Source organism: Coregonus lavaretus, assembly GCF_964263955.1.
Source record: "Coregonus lavaretus genome assembly, chromosome: 23".
NCBI classification, from domain to species: domain Eukaryota; kingdom Metazoa; phylum Chordata; class Actinopteri; order Salmoniformes; family Salmonidae; genus Coregonus; species Coregonus lavaretus.
The window spans coordinates 20,573,604-20,592,969 of NC_140010.1; the positions used below are offsets into that span (position 1 = coordinate 20,573,604).

Consider the following 19,366-nt stretch of genomic DNA (forward strand, 5'->3'; position numbering starts at 1 on the left):
TCTGGTGTAGAAAAGGGATCTCCTCACTGAACAACTTGTACATTGATATGGATTTTGCATCTTTTGAACAGTTAGTACAAAGATTAAATATTCCTAGATCCCATTTCTTTAGATACCTGCAATTGGTAGTTTTATATCTTCATACTCTAGTCACTTCCCATCACGCCCACCTACCTACCTCCCTTCTAGATTCTATTTTTAAAGTGAACCCTTATATCAAAGGAGGCACAAGCTTGATCTATACGTTATTAAACTTGCACAATCTGGATTCCCTGAACTGGCAACCTTTCCTATACTTTGTAGAAGACATGGACCCAGCTAATTTCACAACTCCATAAACCAACCCAAATTAGAATTTGTATCATTATTTTTACTATTTTTTAAACTTTTTGTTTTCTATGATATTTTATTTATATTTTTACTAGTTGATTATACTACTCATTGTATATCATGCCTGCTTTAAGTCTGGTTTTGGGATGGGGGGGGGGGGGGGGATTTTTGATTTGGTTCTGTCTGTTATCTGTATAATCATAAAAAATGCCAAATAAAAAAACCTTTGAAGAAAGAATAATGATTAAGGTAGTAAATTGAAGAAACAGGTGTTTTAATTAAAGTATGAAGAGATTGATTGAATTGTTTGGCAACGCCAGCTAGCTTATCTATTATGTATGTGTTGTTACATTTAAAATGCTGTTTGCTTAATGAAATTACCCAGTCAATAAAATGAAGCAGACACTGGCATTCTATTGAGGGAAAACAAAATGCACTCCAACCTAATCTCACAGAGTTTGTAAGAGAACATGTTAATAAGCACTGGGGCTTGCTTTATCACAGCAAGTCCCACATAATTACACTTTATCATTTGTGAGAACATTATTCCAGGAGCTCTTTAATTGCTTCAGCTTGTGCTGATGTCTTCTCTGGGCTGTTTACATTTGGGCTGTGGAGGCCTATGGTGTGTAGTCCATCTTTATAAACCTAACCTATCAACATGTAGACCTTGGGAGCTTTGAGGCGGCTTGTTATCATATGGAACTCCCTCAATTGTTGAGACAAGTTTGGTCATAAAAAGGCATTATACCTGCTCTGTCAAAGATACATGATACTAATGTCCGTGGTGGGACCCATCAAACCAGCAACATTTCCAGAACATTAGCTAAGATTTGCATTAAGTTCTAGTTAGGGTTTTATCTAACATTAGGATGATGACATCTGAAAAACATTCTGAGAATGTTGTTTAATCTTTGTATATATATTAAAAAATTAAATATCCTTGGAATGTTCTCCTAACATTCACTAAAATATTGTGCACAACATCTGTAACAACCACCACAGAACATTTCCCTAAAGTTCTCATATCCAGGTAATGTAATAACACAATGTACCAGTAATGTTTTCCCAGCAAACCAAAATTGGTGCTGTGAAAGTTCCCAGAACATTTGTTAGGTCGCGGCAAATGTTCTCATAACACAAAAACGGTCAATTCGTGGTGATGATTATAGAATGTTTGTATAAAACATTTGTCTGATATTGCAAGAACATTCCTATAACACATAATATATTATTTAAAGGTTCCCAGAATGTTTCATTAGGTTGTGGGAACAGTTTGGTGAGAACATTGTGGATGACATCACAGAATATATGTTCCCAAAAGACAGTTGTGCGGATGATTCTACAATGCTACTTTTAGGGTGCAAAAAACATTCACTTGATGTTACAAGAATGTTCCCAGAACACATTTAGTCTGTTCTTTAAAGGTTCCCAGAATGTTTCATTAGGTTGTGGTAAAATTGTGGGGACATGACTGTATTACGATGGCCCTTGTGGGTATCCGTAGCTATGTATGACATGTGCAGACTAGGCTAGTAAACATGCTGAAGCTAGAACCTCATTGTCGTGCCTCCTTATTTTAGATAATAATAATATGCCATTTAGCAGACGCTTTTATCCAAAGCGACTTATAGTCATGTGTGCATACATTTTTACATATGGGTGGTCCCGGGGATTGAACCCACTACCCTGGCGTTACAAGCGCCATGCTCTACCAATTGAGCTACAGAGGACCACAGATACTACATGGTGTCAGAAGTGGTTTTAATAATCACATAAACGTGAAGGACTTACCAAGTAAATTATACATTCAGGCCGACAGTGTTGGAGGGCACAGTGTTGGAGATAAACAGCGCAGATCATCATTGGGCTAGCTAACGAGTAAGGACTAAGTTACTGCTAGCAACATGTTGAAAGAGGAAGAAACTAGCAGGATTTCAGTGGCTAGTGCTGACGGATTTTGCATTAGTCCCCTGGAGAATTTTGATTGTATGGACATTCAAAACTGGCCAAAAAGGATCAGGCGCTTTGAAAGGTACAGAGTAGCTTCAGGCTTAAACGTGAAAAATGAGGCATTTCAAGTTAATACACTAATCTACTCTATGGGTGATGAAGCCGAGGATATATTAAATGCTTCAACGTTGACTGAGGAAGAGAAACTTAACTACAGTGCCGTTAAAGACTGCTTTGAAACGCATTTCGTAGGGAGACACAGCATTATATTTGAGAGAGCTAGGTTTAATGTGCGCAAACAGGAGCAGGGTGAAACCACCGACAGTTTTATCACAGCTGTTCACAAGCTAGCGGAACATTGTCAGTTTGGCGTACTCAGGGAAGAGCTCTGAGGTGTGTTTTGTTCCCAAAACACAAAACTGTCCAGTTGTGCTGACATTCAGATAATGTTAACTAACTGAGTTAGGAAGGATGCCTGTATCTTTGTAGTGACTGGGTGTATCGATACACCGTCCAAAGCCTAATTCATAATTTCATCATGCTCAAAAGGATATTCAGCTTCTGCTTTTTTTCTTTCTTTTTTTAACACATCTTCCAATCGGTGCCCTTCTTTGCGAGGCATTGGAAAACCTCCCTGGTCTTTGTGGTTGAATCTGTGTTTGAAATTCCCTGCTCGACTGAGGGACCTTACAGATAATTGCATGTGTGGGGTACAGAGATGAGGTAGTCATTAAAACATCACGTTAAACACTATTATTGCACACAGAATGAGTCCATGCAACATATAATGTGACTTGTTAAGCACATTTTTACTCCTGAACTTATTTAGGCTTGCCATAACAAAGGGGTTGAATACTTATTGACTCAAGACATTGCAGCTTATCATTTTTAATTAATTAGTAAAACTTTCTAAAAACATAATTCCACTTTGACATTATGGGGTATTGGGCGTAACCCAGTGACACAAAATCTCAATTTAATCCATTTTAAATTCAGGCTGTAACAAAACAAAATGTGGAAAAAGTCAAGTGTTGTGAATACTTTCTGAGTACCAGTGACAGATCAATGTGCAGGGGTACAAGGTATTTGATTTAGATATGTACATGAAGGCAGGGTAAAGTGACTAGGTATCAGGATAGATATTAATAAGAGTAAAATAAAGAACAGAACTGAGTAGCAGTAGCATATGATGAGTGTAAAAATGTTTGTGTGTGTATGCAGGGGTTTCATGCACCCCAAAAATCTGAGGGGGCACAAAGTACGTGAGGATGGCTGGGAGGTGGTCCGGATTGGTTTTGGAGAATTTAGCATTTTTCAAACACCTGAAACAGCTTTTTCCTGCAATCTATAGCCATAATCATTATGCTTAATTCTATGTCAAAAATATGTATGTTTATTATTTGCTCAGAACGTTTCTTGTATTATTACCTACAGCCAGAATTAACTTTTGGATATTAGATCAGTGGTCACTCACCAGAAATTCTAGCAGAAATATCGATTTCCCTGACCTGGATCATTTGTTGAACTTATCGAGGCAACTCTTCATCCCGGGGGCTACACCAAAAGGCTGATGCCAGGTCCCTAGTCAGACTTCCGAGTATATTACTCGCTAATGTTTAGTCCCTGGACAATAAAGTAGACGTGCTCAGGGCGAGGATCTCCTTCCAGAGAGACATCAAGAACTGTAACATACACTGTTTTACGGAATCATGGCTCTCTCCGGATATATTGTCCCCATCCATTCAACCAGTGGGGTTCTCCGTCTATTGCGTGGACAGGAAGAAATAACTCTCCTGGAAAAAGAAAGGCGGAGGGGTTTGTTTAATGATGAACAACTCATGGTGTGATTGTGGCAGGTAGCTTAGTGGTTAAGAGTGTTGTGCCAGTAACCGAAAGGTTGCTGGTTCTAATCCCCGAGCTGACTAGGTGAAAAATCTGTCGATGTGCCCTTGAGCAAGGCACTTAACCCTAATTGCTCCTGTAAGTTGCTCTGGATAAGAATGTCTGTAAAATGTTATGGCTATTTAGCAGTCTTATTTCTTGGGGGTAAAAGCTGTCTCTGAGCTTATTGGTCCGAGAGCCGATGCTCCGGTACCATTTGCCAGCCGGTAGCAGAGTGAACAGTCTATGGCTTGGGTGGCTCGAGTCTGGCAATTTTGCGGGCCTTCCTCTGACACCGGCTGATATAGAGGTCCTGGATAGCAGGGAGCTCGGCCTCAGTGATGTACTGGGCTGTCCGCACCACCCTCTGTAGCGCTTTGCGGTCGAGGGCGGTGCATTTGCCATACCAAGCAGTGATGCAGCCAGTCAAGATGCTCTCGATGGTGCAGCTGAATAAGTTTTTGAGGATCCGAGGGCCCATGCCAAATCTTTTCAGCCTCCTGAGGGGGAAGAGGCACTGTTGTGCCCTCTTCACGACTGTGCAGGTGTGTGTGGACCAGGTTAAATCCTTAGTCATTCGGACGTCAAGGAACTTGAAGCACTCGACCCGCTCCACTACAGCCCAGTCGATGCGAAAGGGCGTGTGCTCGCCCCTTTTTCTCCTGTAGTCCACGATCAGCTCCTTGGTCTTACTGACGTTGAGAGAGAGGTTGTTGTCCTGGCACCACACTGCTAAGTCTCTGACCTCCTCCCTGTAGGCTGTCTCATCGCTGTCGATTATCAGGCCTACCACGTCGTGTCTTCAGCAAACGTTATTATGGTGTTGGAGTCGTGTGTGGCCACGCAGTCGTGGGTGAACAGGGAGTACAGGAGGGGTCTAAGCACACACCCCTGAGGGTGTATAGGAATCCACTGTGGGCATTTCACCACGACAAATGCATATTTGTGAAACGCCCACAGTGGATTCCTGTAGTTGCCCAAGCCAACCTCAAGTAACATTCAGAATACAAAATGTGAATCATTATTGGAGCTGTGTGCCTGGTGTAAGGCTAAGCTGTCCATTACTGTACATTTTATTAAAACTTAGATGGGCATCCTTTGACATCTTGACAGGAGCCTTTTGATGTTAATGAACTTGTGATAGACTCTTAATGTCGGAAGTCTGTATTTAAAATATTAAGCGAAGGGAATGTGTTTAGACATATCCATGGATGACTACCAATGCAAAATAAATGGTGCAGTAAGTTCTAATGAGACAGCAGGGGACACTCCATAAGCATAAATCCTTTGTGATCATGTACAGAGTTTGTTAAATTTGGATTTTACTGTCTGGAGTAGTGGGAATAGGAATTCATCTATGTTTGCTTGACCAATGCTGCTTTACTTTGTGCAGAAAGAAGTCTGCCAAAAGTAAAAGAAATGGAATGAGTTGACAACAGTTTAGTGATGACTATACATTGTATACAGATATGCTGATGCCTTTTTCAAAGCATTGTTTCTCTTCGACTGATAAGGGTATTGAGCAATTAGGTTTATTCTTGATGTTTCATTACAGATTGTATCAATCAGAGATTTCTTCAACATCAAAATATGGCCCTAATTCATCCGTACCCTCACCTCCTGTCTCTATGTACTGGCACAGATGTGTCTGGGCTGCTACTGGTGAAGCTGCTTGGTACTGGTCAATTCTTAGGAACTGAACACAGGCTGGAAGTTTGACCTAGAAATGACTGCAGCATCTTCATTGAAGGGCTTTTTGATGGTAACGGGATAGTTGACATATTGACTTAATAATAATGAAATAATAATAATTTAATACAGTATATAATCCATTTTCATGTTTCCTTACAACCCATTCTGTCTGCACAGATGGCAAAATAGAGCGTCTGGTGGGGACATGGAAAATGTTTCATTTTGTTTTCACTATTTACAAAAATAACTCAATTTGGATTATCCTTGTGTAATTAAAAAAATCCCTTGCTATGAAAATCATAGTGTAGCACTAAATGCTACTATGTAACTGAGTTCCATGCTAATGAAAGATGAGGATGACATTAGATGTGGTGACCCTGGAGGGAGGAAACAGTGGCAAGAGAAGACATTCATCAGATAAGTGGCCAGTGTTTAGAACTCACAGACTATAGGAGATAAGAAGAAGCACAGAACTAGGTCCATCGAGAGAGAGGGAGAGAGAGAGAGAGAGAGAGAGAGAGAGAGCGAGAGCGAGAGGGAGAGAGAGAGGGAGAGAGAGAGCGAGAGAGAGAGAGAGAGAGAGAGAGAGAGAGAGAGAGAGAGAGAGAGAGAGCGAGAGAGAGAGCGAGAGAGAGAGAGAGAGAGAGAGAGAGAGAGAGAGAGAGCGAGAGAGAGAGACTAAAATGGATGACAAGGGAAGGATGCTGGTCTGCCATGTTAGCAGTGTCCAGGGCTTGTTGCCTGGCAGCATCCCAGAATAGTCTAGCTCCTGTCTGCTTCCAGGCTACGGTCGACTTTCCCTTACCTTCAACCCGACTGACTGGGGGATCTAATGACTGCCAAACACGCACAGAGACTTGGATGGGAAAGATCAATTTTGACAAGCTTTCATCAGCTTTTAGAAACTGTCATCTGTGTTGTTGTCATGGCCATTATTTGATCTCTCACTACATTAGGATTATCTGGAGATTTAGGTCCTTTCTCCTAGAGGTGACGTAGAGTCATTGTTACACACACACACACACACACACACACACACACACACACACACACACACACACAGGAATCATTAGTACATGCTCTCGCCAAGATGATTACTGGGCAGATTATGATATGACTGATATAGTTTAAGTGTTAGCTATGTTCACAATCTGATTGAACTAGATTAATCTCTTTGTATCCAGATTTTCTACCGAGGCAAAGTACCCGCTTAAAAAAGTTATCTTCATACAAGGGTTAGGAATTGTGAGAGGTATGAGAGAAACTACAGTATACAGTAATATATTTTGTTGAGGATCTCTCCCTCCATGTCAATCTATCACATCACGTTGTGATTTGTGATTTGTGAAGAACCAACATGAGAAATGTAAATGGTTTCAAAATGTTTCATGAAATTTAAGCGATGAATATCATAACTGAACAATTTCTGCATTTTATCCTATAGTGGATGATGTCCCATGCTAATGCTGACTTTATCCATTATCCTCTGCCTTTCAGGAGTTATGCCAGTTCCAGACCCAGCCTCTGACTCTGAGAACCCCACAATGCTGAGCCCAGTTCTAAATGCCTCTAATGGAGACGGCTCTGAGACGGAGACCACGTCAGCCATACTGGCCTCTGTCAAGGAACAGGTAAGGCCTTCCAGCTTTACTCTGTGTGTAACATACAGGGGTGACTTTCAGAGTAAGAGCAACGCCCTCCATGCAAAACACGTCATCATGAGATCAGCATTTCTGCTTTTGCTTGATTTTAGGCATCAGGAGATTGAAAGCAATATGTTGTGAAAACTTAAATGAAATTTGAATGCGCAATTTTGTGTGACTGTATATAAAATGGACTAATGAATAATATATATTCAAGTAAAATTCCCCTTTAACTGACGGCAACTTAATATGAAGTATGTTATTGGTTTAGTCGGTACAGCCGTTAACAGGCAATTCCACCACTTTTCAACTTAATTTTCACTATCTCCAGCACCATACCAGTGTCTACATAATGTGAAAATGGCTCATTTCTATGATCTGTGGATAAAAAGATAAGAAGAAAGGTCCTAAAAAATGGTCTCTGTGACATCACAGGGTAGGATTAAAAGTATGAAAAACTGTGATTTTAAAGATTCTGCAACAAGGATATTTTCTTGCTCCCCACGTCACCACGAATCTCATAGTGATGAAAATCACTGTTTTTAGAATGTTTTAACTTTTTACAGGGATGTAGCTCAGTTGGTAGAGCATGGCGTTTGCAACGCCAGGGTTGTGGGTTCGATTCCTACGGGGGGCCAGTATGAAAAAATAAAAATAATGTATGCACTCACTAACTGTAAGTCGCTCTGGATAAGAGCGTCTGCTAAATATTGTAAATGATGTCATCAGGAATAACTTTTTAACTATATATTTTTTGCGACAAAATGTGGAAAGGCACCGTCTTCACATATGTAGACACTGGTATTGTGCTGGAGATAATGAAAATGAGGTTGAAAAGTGGTGGAATTGCTACCAGCAGCCAGATTACTTTTTTCATCATAAGATCCTCTTCAGTGCCTGAAATCCATACTATTTAGCCCTTCTGTGTTGCTCTCTGATGATGAAGTAAACTTGTCAGTGTTCTGCAGGTGTGCAGTGAGGAAAAGAGACATAAGTAATTGGTGCCATTTGTATTCTGTGAGTGTGTGGTGCAGAGGACAGTCAAACATCCACTCTCATTAGCAGGTGACACTATAAGGAGACTAGACTTTGTGTAGGCCTGTTTAATATTATGCCTTTCCTTTGAAATGTAGCTGTCTCTAACAAAAATATATCTGTAATAATATAGTAACTAATGAAGTAAGTAATTCACTAGTACGGAACATGGAGAAACTTGACCTGGAAAATAAATTCTGCACATTGTTATTGCATATAATGCGTTTGCTGTGTAAAACTATGTTCAGTTGTATAAGAGATTGTGCTCAATATAATAGAATTGGCTTGTAGTTACATTATGGAAGTATCCTACTGATATTCCTTACCAGCAATAAGATATATCCTATTTATTTATCTCACAGGCAGCCATTTTAGAGTAGAACCAAGGCCATGTGTGTAGATGGGAAATGAACCCTGACAATCCCCTGCATCATGACAGTGGTTACACTGACACTCCTCCTGCTTTTAAGAAGAAGAGAGAAAAGGACAAGCTGTGGAATGTTAAAGTGGACCACCGCCGCGCATCGCACAGACCCATGGGGCTGCTCTGGGACATACTAATGGCCCTAACAGGAGGGTAAAAATAAAAGCCTACAGGCATGCATACAGGGGGGCGTGTGTGTGTGTGTGTGTGTGTGTGTAGATCTCCACAAGCTTGCATTTATTCAAGCCAGTGCACCTCAGTCACGGCTGGCTCTTTGTTTTTTTCTTCTGTTGACAGCATTGGGATAGTTGTTTGAATACAAATAAAAGGCAGACGTTTTCATTGTTGATGCTTTTCAGGGGATTTGTCTACTTCCTGTGCATGTGAGAGGAGGGAGGTCAAGCGTGAGCAACCACACATAAACCACTGGGTCAACATTTGAAAAGCTCTATGAATTTTAGGAATATATGTATTTTGATGTCTTCTTCCATTGCTAGTATTGTCATTTTTCACATTTCATGTTTGATGTTAGATATGTTTGTTGATCTTACAATAAACTGTACCTCCAAATGTGTAATAGTGAAAGGCAGTGTTAATGGTCAATGCTTTGTTACATCCCCACCACTAGATGGCAAACAGCATCAGTCAGCAAAAGGTTTAACGTTTGATAACATGTGATGATACAGTCTGTGTATTTAGCCCTAAATTGGATTTACCAGGACAGGTAACCACTACATTTTTCAGTCATAGGGTCGGTTGGCTTTGGACATAAACAATAAGGGGGCTTGAGGAGTGTGTTGGTGGAAAGGGTTTATTGGCATTGGGTTGAGGTGAAACTTTGACTTGAACTTACCAGACTTGAACTTACTGTAGCCTTGGGATGGTTCTAGTACTGTATGGTGTGACTTTGTTTTTGGTCCCCAAGGATATTTAGATTAACTATGTTCCACCATGCTTGGTTATTATTGAGCCTCATTTGGATCTGCCAGTGACCATGGTTTGAAGTAGTGACGTACATACCAACGTGTGATGCCTCATTTTGTCCTCTCACAATGGAGGCTCTAAAATCAGGAATCAAATCAGCAGCAGGCAACAGAGTGAGCAAATGAAACCAGCCGGAGCCATTAGTAGCCTATAGGTGAGGGCAAGATGGGAATGCAAATCAGTGTCATCTTATTCAGAGCGCTGGCATATCAAACATCTAGCAATAATTTCTACAGCAATGTGAGGAATGTATTTAGCTAGAATATTCAGACGTGTTATTTCATTTGGGGAGAGAGAGAATGCTAATCTGCTCTTTTAATTCATGGTCACCTCTTAAGACTTAATGGGTTTTTAAACAAATGGGTTTTGCTGAAGTGATGTCATTTCAGCAGCCTGAAATAATTAATGGGAATTATTAGGTCTTGTGAAATAGTCACTCTAATTTGTAACATTCTAGAATGTGGGATGCTTTGCGGTTAGAGGACAGGAGACTATTATAATGAATAGGACGTTTTTGAATAAGGTTATAGAGACTGAATTGTGTCTGTGAAAAAAGGGTCAGTTAATTTGAAAACCTAATGTTGTTACTTACTCTATATTGTTATTATATCATCAGTAAATTACATTGAATAGTTTCTTCATCAATCCCCTCCCCCAACTTTGTCCATATCATAATTATGTGCATAATAGCATTTAGCGTATCAATCAAATTCAGGATATTACAGTGCTGCTCTTTACCAGTCATGTCGAACAAAAGGTTCAATATGGAGACATGACTTAGCTGTGAGTGAATGTCGAGCCCAGATAGTGAAAATGTATATGAGGATCATGCAGGACAGGGTCATTATTAGGAATAACACATCTTATCATTTAATGCTCATAAAATAAACTGAAGTTGATGACTGATGTCATGACTGGCTAGCTACATTCAATCAGGGTGATACATTCTCAATCCCTCAGTTATAGTTAATTGTGTTCATTGTTGAATTCTCCAATACATTCGTCAAGTAGGCTATTTGTTCGTGTTGGTCCTTGTGTCTCATTTGTAATATTATAAAGCAGAATTGTTTGCCAGCATTAACTCAACCAATGAACAGTACATCTGACACAATCATGTCTGATACTGTGTGTACAGGGATTATAATTTCATAGTACTGTATTATTATAAGAAGGGATTTCAAAATATTGTGAATATTTATTCAGTAAGAGTGGTTTTTGGGGAATAAGGCAGGGATTTGGAGTTCTCACTTCTTTACATTTCCTTTGTTTCAGACTGCAAAGTGTTGGCATTTAGGACAGTATTTCTTTGTCATTTTACTCAAGGGGGAAAACTGTGAAAATGGAACTTGTGAATGTCTTGGCTTTGCATCTGGCTTGAATGAGGGAATCAGACAACCATGGCAGAGAGGTAGAAGTGCAGTTTGAGTGGCTTAGAGGCATACAGTTGCTCTAACAAATCTGAATGAGGCATTAGACAGATCAATCTGAAATTCAGCACTGCGTTACTCAGCTGAGGAGTGGGAAGACGGTCAGCAGTAGTGGTGAGCTCTTCAGTCAACCCAGGAAAAGGTTTTAAATGTTGTCTCAACGGGAGTATTTAAGCCAAGGATTTTAAAGCCCATAGGTTCTCTGCTCAAGTTCAGCCAATACGATTATCTTAGGCTTAATAGGCTACCTTGAATCTCAATGTTTAATTTTTTGGGTTAGTTCAATGTTATTTGGTAGGACACCCCTAGCCTCATATGAATGTGGTATATTTTGTGTAGGCCTACATACCTGTACTGAAAGTTCCATCACTTTTTTTATTCTCCAGCCAATCTTCCATGCACAGTCTTATTCTGTTACAGGGTGTTCCTTGTTTTTGGTTTTGTACTAATTAAGTTCCCCTCTGGGTTTTTAGGAATCAGATGAAACCCCCAAAATAATGTGTGAGGCATACCCAGGATGACATTTTGTAATCAAATGGTCTCCTCTGAAGAAGTTAAATGTCAGTCTTGGTACCACAAGGCACAAATAGACATTTCTACTCGAGGACCATAGCTACTATAGATTCCGGAAGCTGCAGAATCCCATCTTCTGTCCCCTAGTCATTTATTCTACCAACTAATAGGTTTAATTGTGTTTTCAGGGATGCACTGTTTGCAAGCTATTGTGCATACACCCCCCCCCCCCCTCCCCCTCTCTTTTGTCCTTAGTAATGGGCTGGAAGTATACTTGATTCTCTTGTAATGCAATTATCAGGCAAGCTTTTGATTGAACAATCTGCCCATTTAAACTAGTTAACTGAAGTATTTAGTGGGTATTTCTTCAGTTTTACCACACACGCACATTTGAAATCAGGGTATTCTACACTGTTCCACAGTATGTATACGGAAAAATCCTTCTAACCAGTTTAGCCATGTCTTTCAGTTCCAGCAGACTTCTTTTTTTGGTGTCTTGTTAAGCTTTGGCTATTCAAATTCTGAACATGTTTTAGAGTTGGTATACTGACCCAATGACGATTTGAATAAAGAGATGGTTTGGGAGGAGATAGCTTTGCATATGAGAAGCTTTGTTAAGTTATTCACTCTAGAGCCACTCTCAGCTGCTATTCACTCTCAGCTGCCCTGAGCTCTATCAGTTTTCTCAATCATACCCAAATGTACATTTTCTTAGGCCTATTGTTACAGTTTTTGGAGACAGTTGCAAGGTGAGATGCATTATTGTAGGGGTACCAGTATTTTTTAATGTAAAGACTTAGACTGGCTACCTCATTATTATCTTATGACTGTCTTTCTTGGGTCCCCTGAAATACTTTCTTCACTACAGTGCATCATACAGGATATACATATACAATGTTTATGGTGTGAGTGTCTATTGTATCTTAGCCTATGCTGCTCTGACAATGACATTGCTCATCCATATATTTATATATTCTTATTCCATTCCTTTACTTAGATTTGTGTGTATTAGGTTTTTGTTGTGGAACTGTTAGATATTACTTGCTAGATATTGCTGCACTGTCGGAACTAGAAGCACAAGCATTTCGCTAAACTCGCAATAACATCTGCTAACCATGTGTATGTGACCAATACATTTGATTTGATTTTATTTGAGTGACAGGAAGCAAGTAGTGACTTCCGAAGCCTCTGTTGCACTCTCCTATTTTCTCCTGTCTTTTTTACAGAGCTATATTTAAAGAGTGACTGTATCGTGTATTCCCTAAGTTCTCAGCGAGGCACTGAGGCAGAACAGTCACTGTGTATCCCTGGAGAGCACAATGCAAAGCTATGGCCAGAAGAGAGGGAGAGGAGACATTTCTGCTGCCTCAACCCAACAATACTTACACTCACTCCTGCCAGTCTTTGGAGCTTTTCCGTCCCCCCACTCCATTGCTCCCCCCACCACCTCCACCCAGCTACCCCCTCTCTGCTTTTTCAGTGGGGGGTGCAGATGGTGTTGAGGAGAGGAGCAGTCAAAAGAGTGATTGGAGAGCGGCAGGATTTGGCAGTCAGACTGGTGGGAGGGTCCTTTTGTGATGCAATGTTGCATAAGTAATACCAAAGGGGTTCTACATTATCTGTTGCCATGGAGACCTTTGTGCCTGGCTGAACTCCTATTCGTTACTGCTTGGAGGCAGTCACTACTGGGCTTGCAGGTTTCTAATGACGGTTTCTCAATAAGGACAGATTCACTTCTAGACATGTTGTGGATGGGGCAATAAGTGGGATTTCTGTGCGTTTTGTCACTTTCTCTGAAGTATGGTCCATGTGAAGGTATGGCTTTGTTAACTTTCATTCTGATACTCTGTCAGTGGTAACAGGTGTTTTGTTGTTATGCTAAATTTGGAGGGAATAGTGTGGGTCAGGTGTTTTGTTGTTTGCAGCTCTGATGGAATTCTGTCAGTTAGCAAGTTTGCTCCCGCATAAACTAAAACAACGACTTCAACTTTGTTGGTCCATTTTAACTTGTTCTTAGTCCTTCTATCCCAAAATACTGCATCTTCTCAGCACAAAGTTTATTTGTGCTGAAAAAAATTAGAAGTTGAGTTATTTATAAAAGTTACGCAAAATTTGTATATTGGAAGATCTAGATAACTAAGACAGACAATATCAACAGTTTACAGTTGCTTGCATGTACAAAGTTATGTAAATGCAACTATTATACCAAGAGAAGTACATTTGAATGCAAGTCTACTGACTCATGTACTGTGATACTATACAAGTAGCGCAAAGTCTGTTTAATAACAGTTGTAAATGGATCTTTCTTCATCGAGTTTAATGGGATATTTCTGTGGACCTCCATCCTCTAGGCTCTTGCCCAAAATAAAAGGTGATACATTTTGTAGCAGTCTTTAGTTTAACTGCTCCAGGGAGTGTGTTTAACCTTGTGGGCACTAAACTAATTTCAGCCTTGTCACAGAAGAAGTGGAGCATTTGTATTGACTGAAGTTGCCTGAGGCTGGTTGCTCAGATGGGATATTCTCAGTAATTATTCTTAAGAGGTGCTTGGGGATTTCGTTCTCTTAGCGTGGACATGTTTGTCACTTAATTTCATACAACGTGGTATATCTAGTCTAACAGTTACTGATTTTGGGTTTTGTTTAGCAAGTGTAGTTTCTTAATCATTAACTCTTTACTTAAAAAGCGCTTTACTTAATTAATCATTACTTAAAATGTGCATGAGTAGGCCTACTGTATATTGAACTTAGGTGTAAATCTACCATTGGCATCAATGCTATCCTCCCGAGTGGCGCAGTGGTCTAAGGCACTGCATCGCAGTGCTAGCTGTGCCACTAGAGATCCTGGTTCAAATCCAGGCTCTGTCGTAGCCGGCCGCGACCGGGAGACCCATGGGGCGGCGCACAAGTCGTCCAGGGTAGGGGAGGGAATGGCCGGCAGGGATGTAGCTCAGTTGGTAGAGCATGGCGTTTGCAACGCCAGGGTTGTGGGTTCGATTCCAGTATGAAAAAATTAATGTATGCACTCACTAACTGTAAGTCGCTCTGGATAAGAGCGTCTGCTAAATGACTAAAATGTAAACACAAGCTACTAGTATTCATTTCCAAATGTGAATGTACAGTGAGGGAAAAAGGTATTTGATCCCCTGCTGATTTTGTATGTTTGCCCACTGACAAAGACATGATCAGTCTATAATTTTAATGGTAGGTTTATTTGAACAGTGAGAGACAGAATAACAACAACAAAAATCCAGAAAAACGCAAAAATGTTATACATTGATTTGCATTTTAATGAGGGAAATACGTATTTGACCCCTCTGCAAAACATGACTTAGTACTTGGTGGCAAAATCCTTGTTGGCAATCACAGAGGTCAGACGTTTCTTGTAGTTGGCCACCAGGTTTGCACACATCTCAGGAGGGATTTTGTTCCACTCCTCTTTGCAGATCTTCTCCAAGTCATTAAGGTTTCGAGGCTGATGTTTGGCAACTCGAACCTTCAGCTCCCTCCACAGATTTTCTATGGGATTAAGGTCTGGAGACTGGCTAGGCCACTCCAGGACCTTAATGTGCTCTTCTTGAGCCACTCCTTTGTTGCCTTGGCCGTGTGTTTTGGGTCATTGTCATGCTGGAATACCCATCCACGACCCATTTTCAATGCCCTGGCTGAGGGAAGGAGGTTCTCACCCAAGATTTGACGGTACATGGCCCCGTCCATCGTCCCTCTGATGCAGTGAAGTTGTCCTGTCCCCTTAGCAGAAAAACACCCCCAAAGCATAATGTTTCCACCTCCATGTTTGACGGTGGGGATGGTGTTCTTGGAGTCGTAGGCAGCATTCCTCCTCCTCCAAACACGGCGAGTTGAGTTGATGCCAAAGAGCTCGATTTTGGTCTCATCTGACCACAACACTTTCACCCAGTTCTCCTCTGAATCATTCAGATGTTCATTGGCAAACTTCAGACAGCCCTGTATATGTGCTTTCTTGAGCAGGAGGATCTTGCGGGCGCTGCAGGATTTCAGTCCTTCACGGCGTAGTGTGTTACCAATTGTTTTCTTGTTGACTATGGTCCCAGCTACCTTGAGATCATTGACAAGATCCTCTCGTGTAGTTCTGGGCTGATTCCTCACTGTTCTCATGATCATTACAACTCCACGAGGTGAGATCTTGCATGGAGCCCCAGGCCGAGGCAGAATGACAGTTATTTTGCGTTTCTTCCATTTGCGAATAATCGCACCAAATGTTGTCACCTTCTCACCAAACTGCTTGGCGATGGTCTTGTAGCCCATTCCAGCCTTGTGTAGGTCTACAGTCTTGTCCCTGACATCTTTGGAGAGCTCTTTGGTCTTGGCCATGGTGGAGAGTTTGGAATCTGATTGATTGATTGCTTCTGTGGACAGGTGTCTTTTATACAGGTAACAAGCTGAGATTAGGAGCACTCCCTTTAAGAGTGTGCTCCTAATCTCAGCTCGTTACCTGTATAAAAGACACCTGGGAGCCAGAAATCTTTCAGACTGAGAGGGGGTCAAATACTTATTTCCCTCATTAAAATGCAAGTCAATTTATAACATTTTTGACATGCGTTTTTCTGGATTTTTGTTGTTGTTATTCTGTCTCTCACTGTTCAAATAAACCTACCATTAAAATTATAGACTGATACTTTTTTTGTCAGTGGGCAAACGTACAAAATCAGCAGGGGATCAAATACTTTTTTCCCTCACTGTATATGATTTAGTTAAAATTTTCGGTAGCACTTTATAATAACTCCACATAATAAAGCATTTATAATGGATTAGTAAATATTCTCCATTTATAAGATGAACTCCATTCATAAGATGTTTAATATAGGTCCTTACAGTGGGGGAAAAAAGTATTTAGTCAGCCACCAATTGTGCAAGTTCTTTTTTTTTTTTTTTTACTTAAAAATATGAGAGAGGCCTGTAATTTTCATCATAGGTACACGTCAACTATGACAGACAAAATGAGAAAAAAAATCCAGAAAATCACATTGTAGGATTTTTAATGAATTTATTTGCAAATTATGGTGGAAAATAAGTATTTGGTCACCTACAAACAAGCAAGATTTCTGGCTCTCACAGACCTGTAACTTCTTCTTTAAGAGGCTCCTCTGTCCTCCACTCGTTACCTGTATTAATGGCACCTGTTTGAACTTGTTATCAGTATAAAAGACACCTGTCCACAACCTCAAACAGTCACACTCCAAACTCCACTATGGCCAAGACCAAAGAGCTGTCAAAGGACACCAGAAACAAAATTGTAGACCTGCACCAGGCTGGGAAGACTGAATCTGCAATAGGTAAGCAGCTTGGTTTGAAGAAATCAACTGTGGGAGCAATTATTAGGAAATGGAAGACATACAAGACCACTGATAATCTCCCTCGATCTGGGGCTCCACGCAAGATCTCACCCCGTGGGGTCAAAATGATCACAAGAACGGTGAGCAAAAATCCCAGAACCACACGGGGGGACCTAGTGAATGACCTGCAGAGAGCTGGGACCAAAGTAACAAAGCCTACCATCAGTAACACACTACGCTGCCAGGGACTCAAATCCTGCAGTGCCAGACGTGTCCCCCTGCTTAAGCCAGTACATGTCCAGGCCTGTCTGAAGTTTGCTAGAGTGCATTTGGATGATCCAGAAGAGGATTGGGAGAATGTCATATGGTCAGATGAAACCAAAATAGAACTTTTTGGTAAAAACTCAACTCGTCGTGTTTGGAGGACAAAGAATGCTGAGTTGCATTCAAAGAACACCATACCTACTGTGAAGCATGGGGGTGGAAACATCATGCTTTGGGGCTGTTTTTCTGCAAAGGGACCAGGACGACTGATCCGTGTAAAGGAAAGAATGAATGGGGCCATGTATCGTGAGATTTTGAGTGAAAACCTCCTTCCATCAGCAAGGGCATTGAAGATGAAACATGGCTGGGTCTTTCAGCATGACAATGATCCCAAACACACTGCCCGGGCAACGAAGGAGTGGCTTCGTAAGAAGCATTTCAAGGTCCTGGAGTGGCCTAGCCAGTCTCCAGATCTCAACCCCATAGAAAATCTTTGGAGGGAGTTGAAAGTCCGTGTTGCCCAGCGACAGCCCCAAAACATCACTGCTCTAGAGGAGATCTGCATGGAGGAATGGGCCAAAATACCAGCAACAGTGTGTGAAAACCTTGTGAAGACTTACAGAAAACGTTTGACCTGTGTCATTGCCAACAAAGGGTATATAACAAAGTATTGAGAAACTTTTGTTATTGACCAAATACTTATTTTCCACCATCATTTGCAAATAAATTCATAAAAAATCCTACAATGTGATTTTCTGGAAAGAAAATTCTCATTTTGTCTGTCATAGTTGACGTGTACCTATGATGAAAATTACAGGCCTCTCTCATCTTTTTAAGTGGGAGAACTTGCACAATTGGTGGCTGACTAAATACTTTTTTCCTCCACTGTATAAACCATTTACTAATAATGAGTTAAGTCTTTTTGCGTGGCCTTATCTAAAGTGTGGGCTATTTATACTTGATAAATACTTTATAAATGTTTTGTGACCAGTGTAATTTCTCACAAAAAGATGGAAATGCCATTGGCAGACATTCCAGCAGTAACTAATGCTCCTTAAGGTCTCAAAGTAGCCTAGAACATATCAGTGATGTTAAAGGAAGTACACTGAGGGTACAAAACATTAGGAACACTGTTCTAATATTGAGTTGCACCACTTTTGCCCTCAGAACAGCCTCAATTCTTTGGGGCATGGACTCTACAAGGTTTCGGAAGCATTCCACAGGGATGCTCTCTCATGTTGACTCCAATGCTTCCCACAGTTGTGTCAAGTTGGCTGGATGTCCTTTGGGTGGTGGACCATTCTTGATACACACAGGAAACTGTTGAGCATGAAAAGCCCAGCAGCATTGCAGTTCTTGACACACTCAAACCGGTGCGCCTGGCACCTACTACCATATCCCGTTCAAAGGCACTTAAATCTTTTGTCTTGCCCATTCACCATCTGAATGGCACACATACACAATCCATGTCTCGAGGCATACAATTATTTTACCTGTCTCCTCCCCTTCATCTAGAATGATTTAAGTGAATTTAACAGGTGACATCAATAAGGGATCATAGGTTTCACCTGGATTCACCTGGTCAGTCTATGTCATGGAAAGAGCAGGTGTTCCTAATGTTTTGTGCACTCAGTGTATATCAAATGTTTATTTTATTCACAAAAACTGTTTTCTTGAGGATGTGTTGTGTTGTGAATGTTTTGCTAATGTTGTCAACCTCGCAAACGCTATTTAATCATAAAACAACAGCTGGCCGGACCGCTCAGTTTTTCTCTAGTGGATCTTTATTCCTTCATTACTATTGATATGTGATTGAGGTAGAAATGTTAGATGTATGACTTGCAGGTAGAAATTGTTCATGTATAACCTTTAAATGTTTTCTGTGCTTCAGTCTTTTAACCGCCGA

General features: G+C 40.8%; 1 protein-coding gene across 4 annotated transcripts in view; it reads left to right on the plus strand.

Moving 5' to 3' along the window:
- Positions 1–7,358: 7,358 nt before the first annotated feature.
- Positions 7,359–19,366, plus strand: part of LOC311099065 (catenin delta-2-like) — a gene marked incomplete at its 5' end in the record, with an annotated part of 127,846 nt that continues 115,838 nt past the window's right edge. For all 4 annotated transcript variants that reach the window (XM_084139681.1, XM_084139678.1, XM_084139679.1 and 1 more), the window contains one exon: positions 7,359–7,487. In XM_084139681.1, coding sequence (XP_083995807.1) covers positions 7,359–7,487 — 129 coding nt within the window. The remainder of the gene's footprint in view (positions 7,488–19,366) is intronic.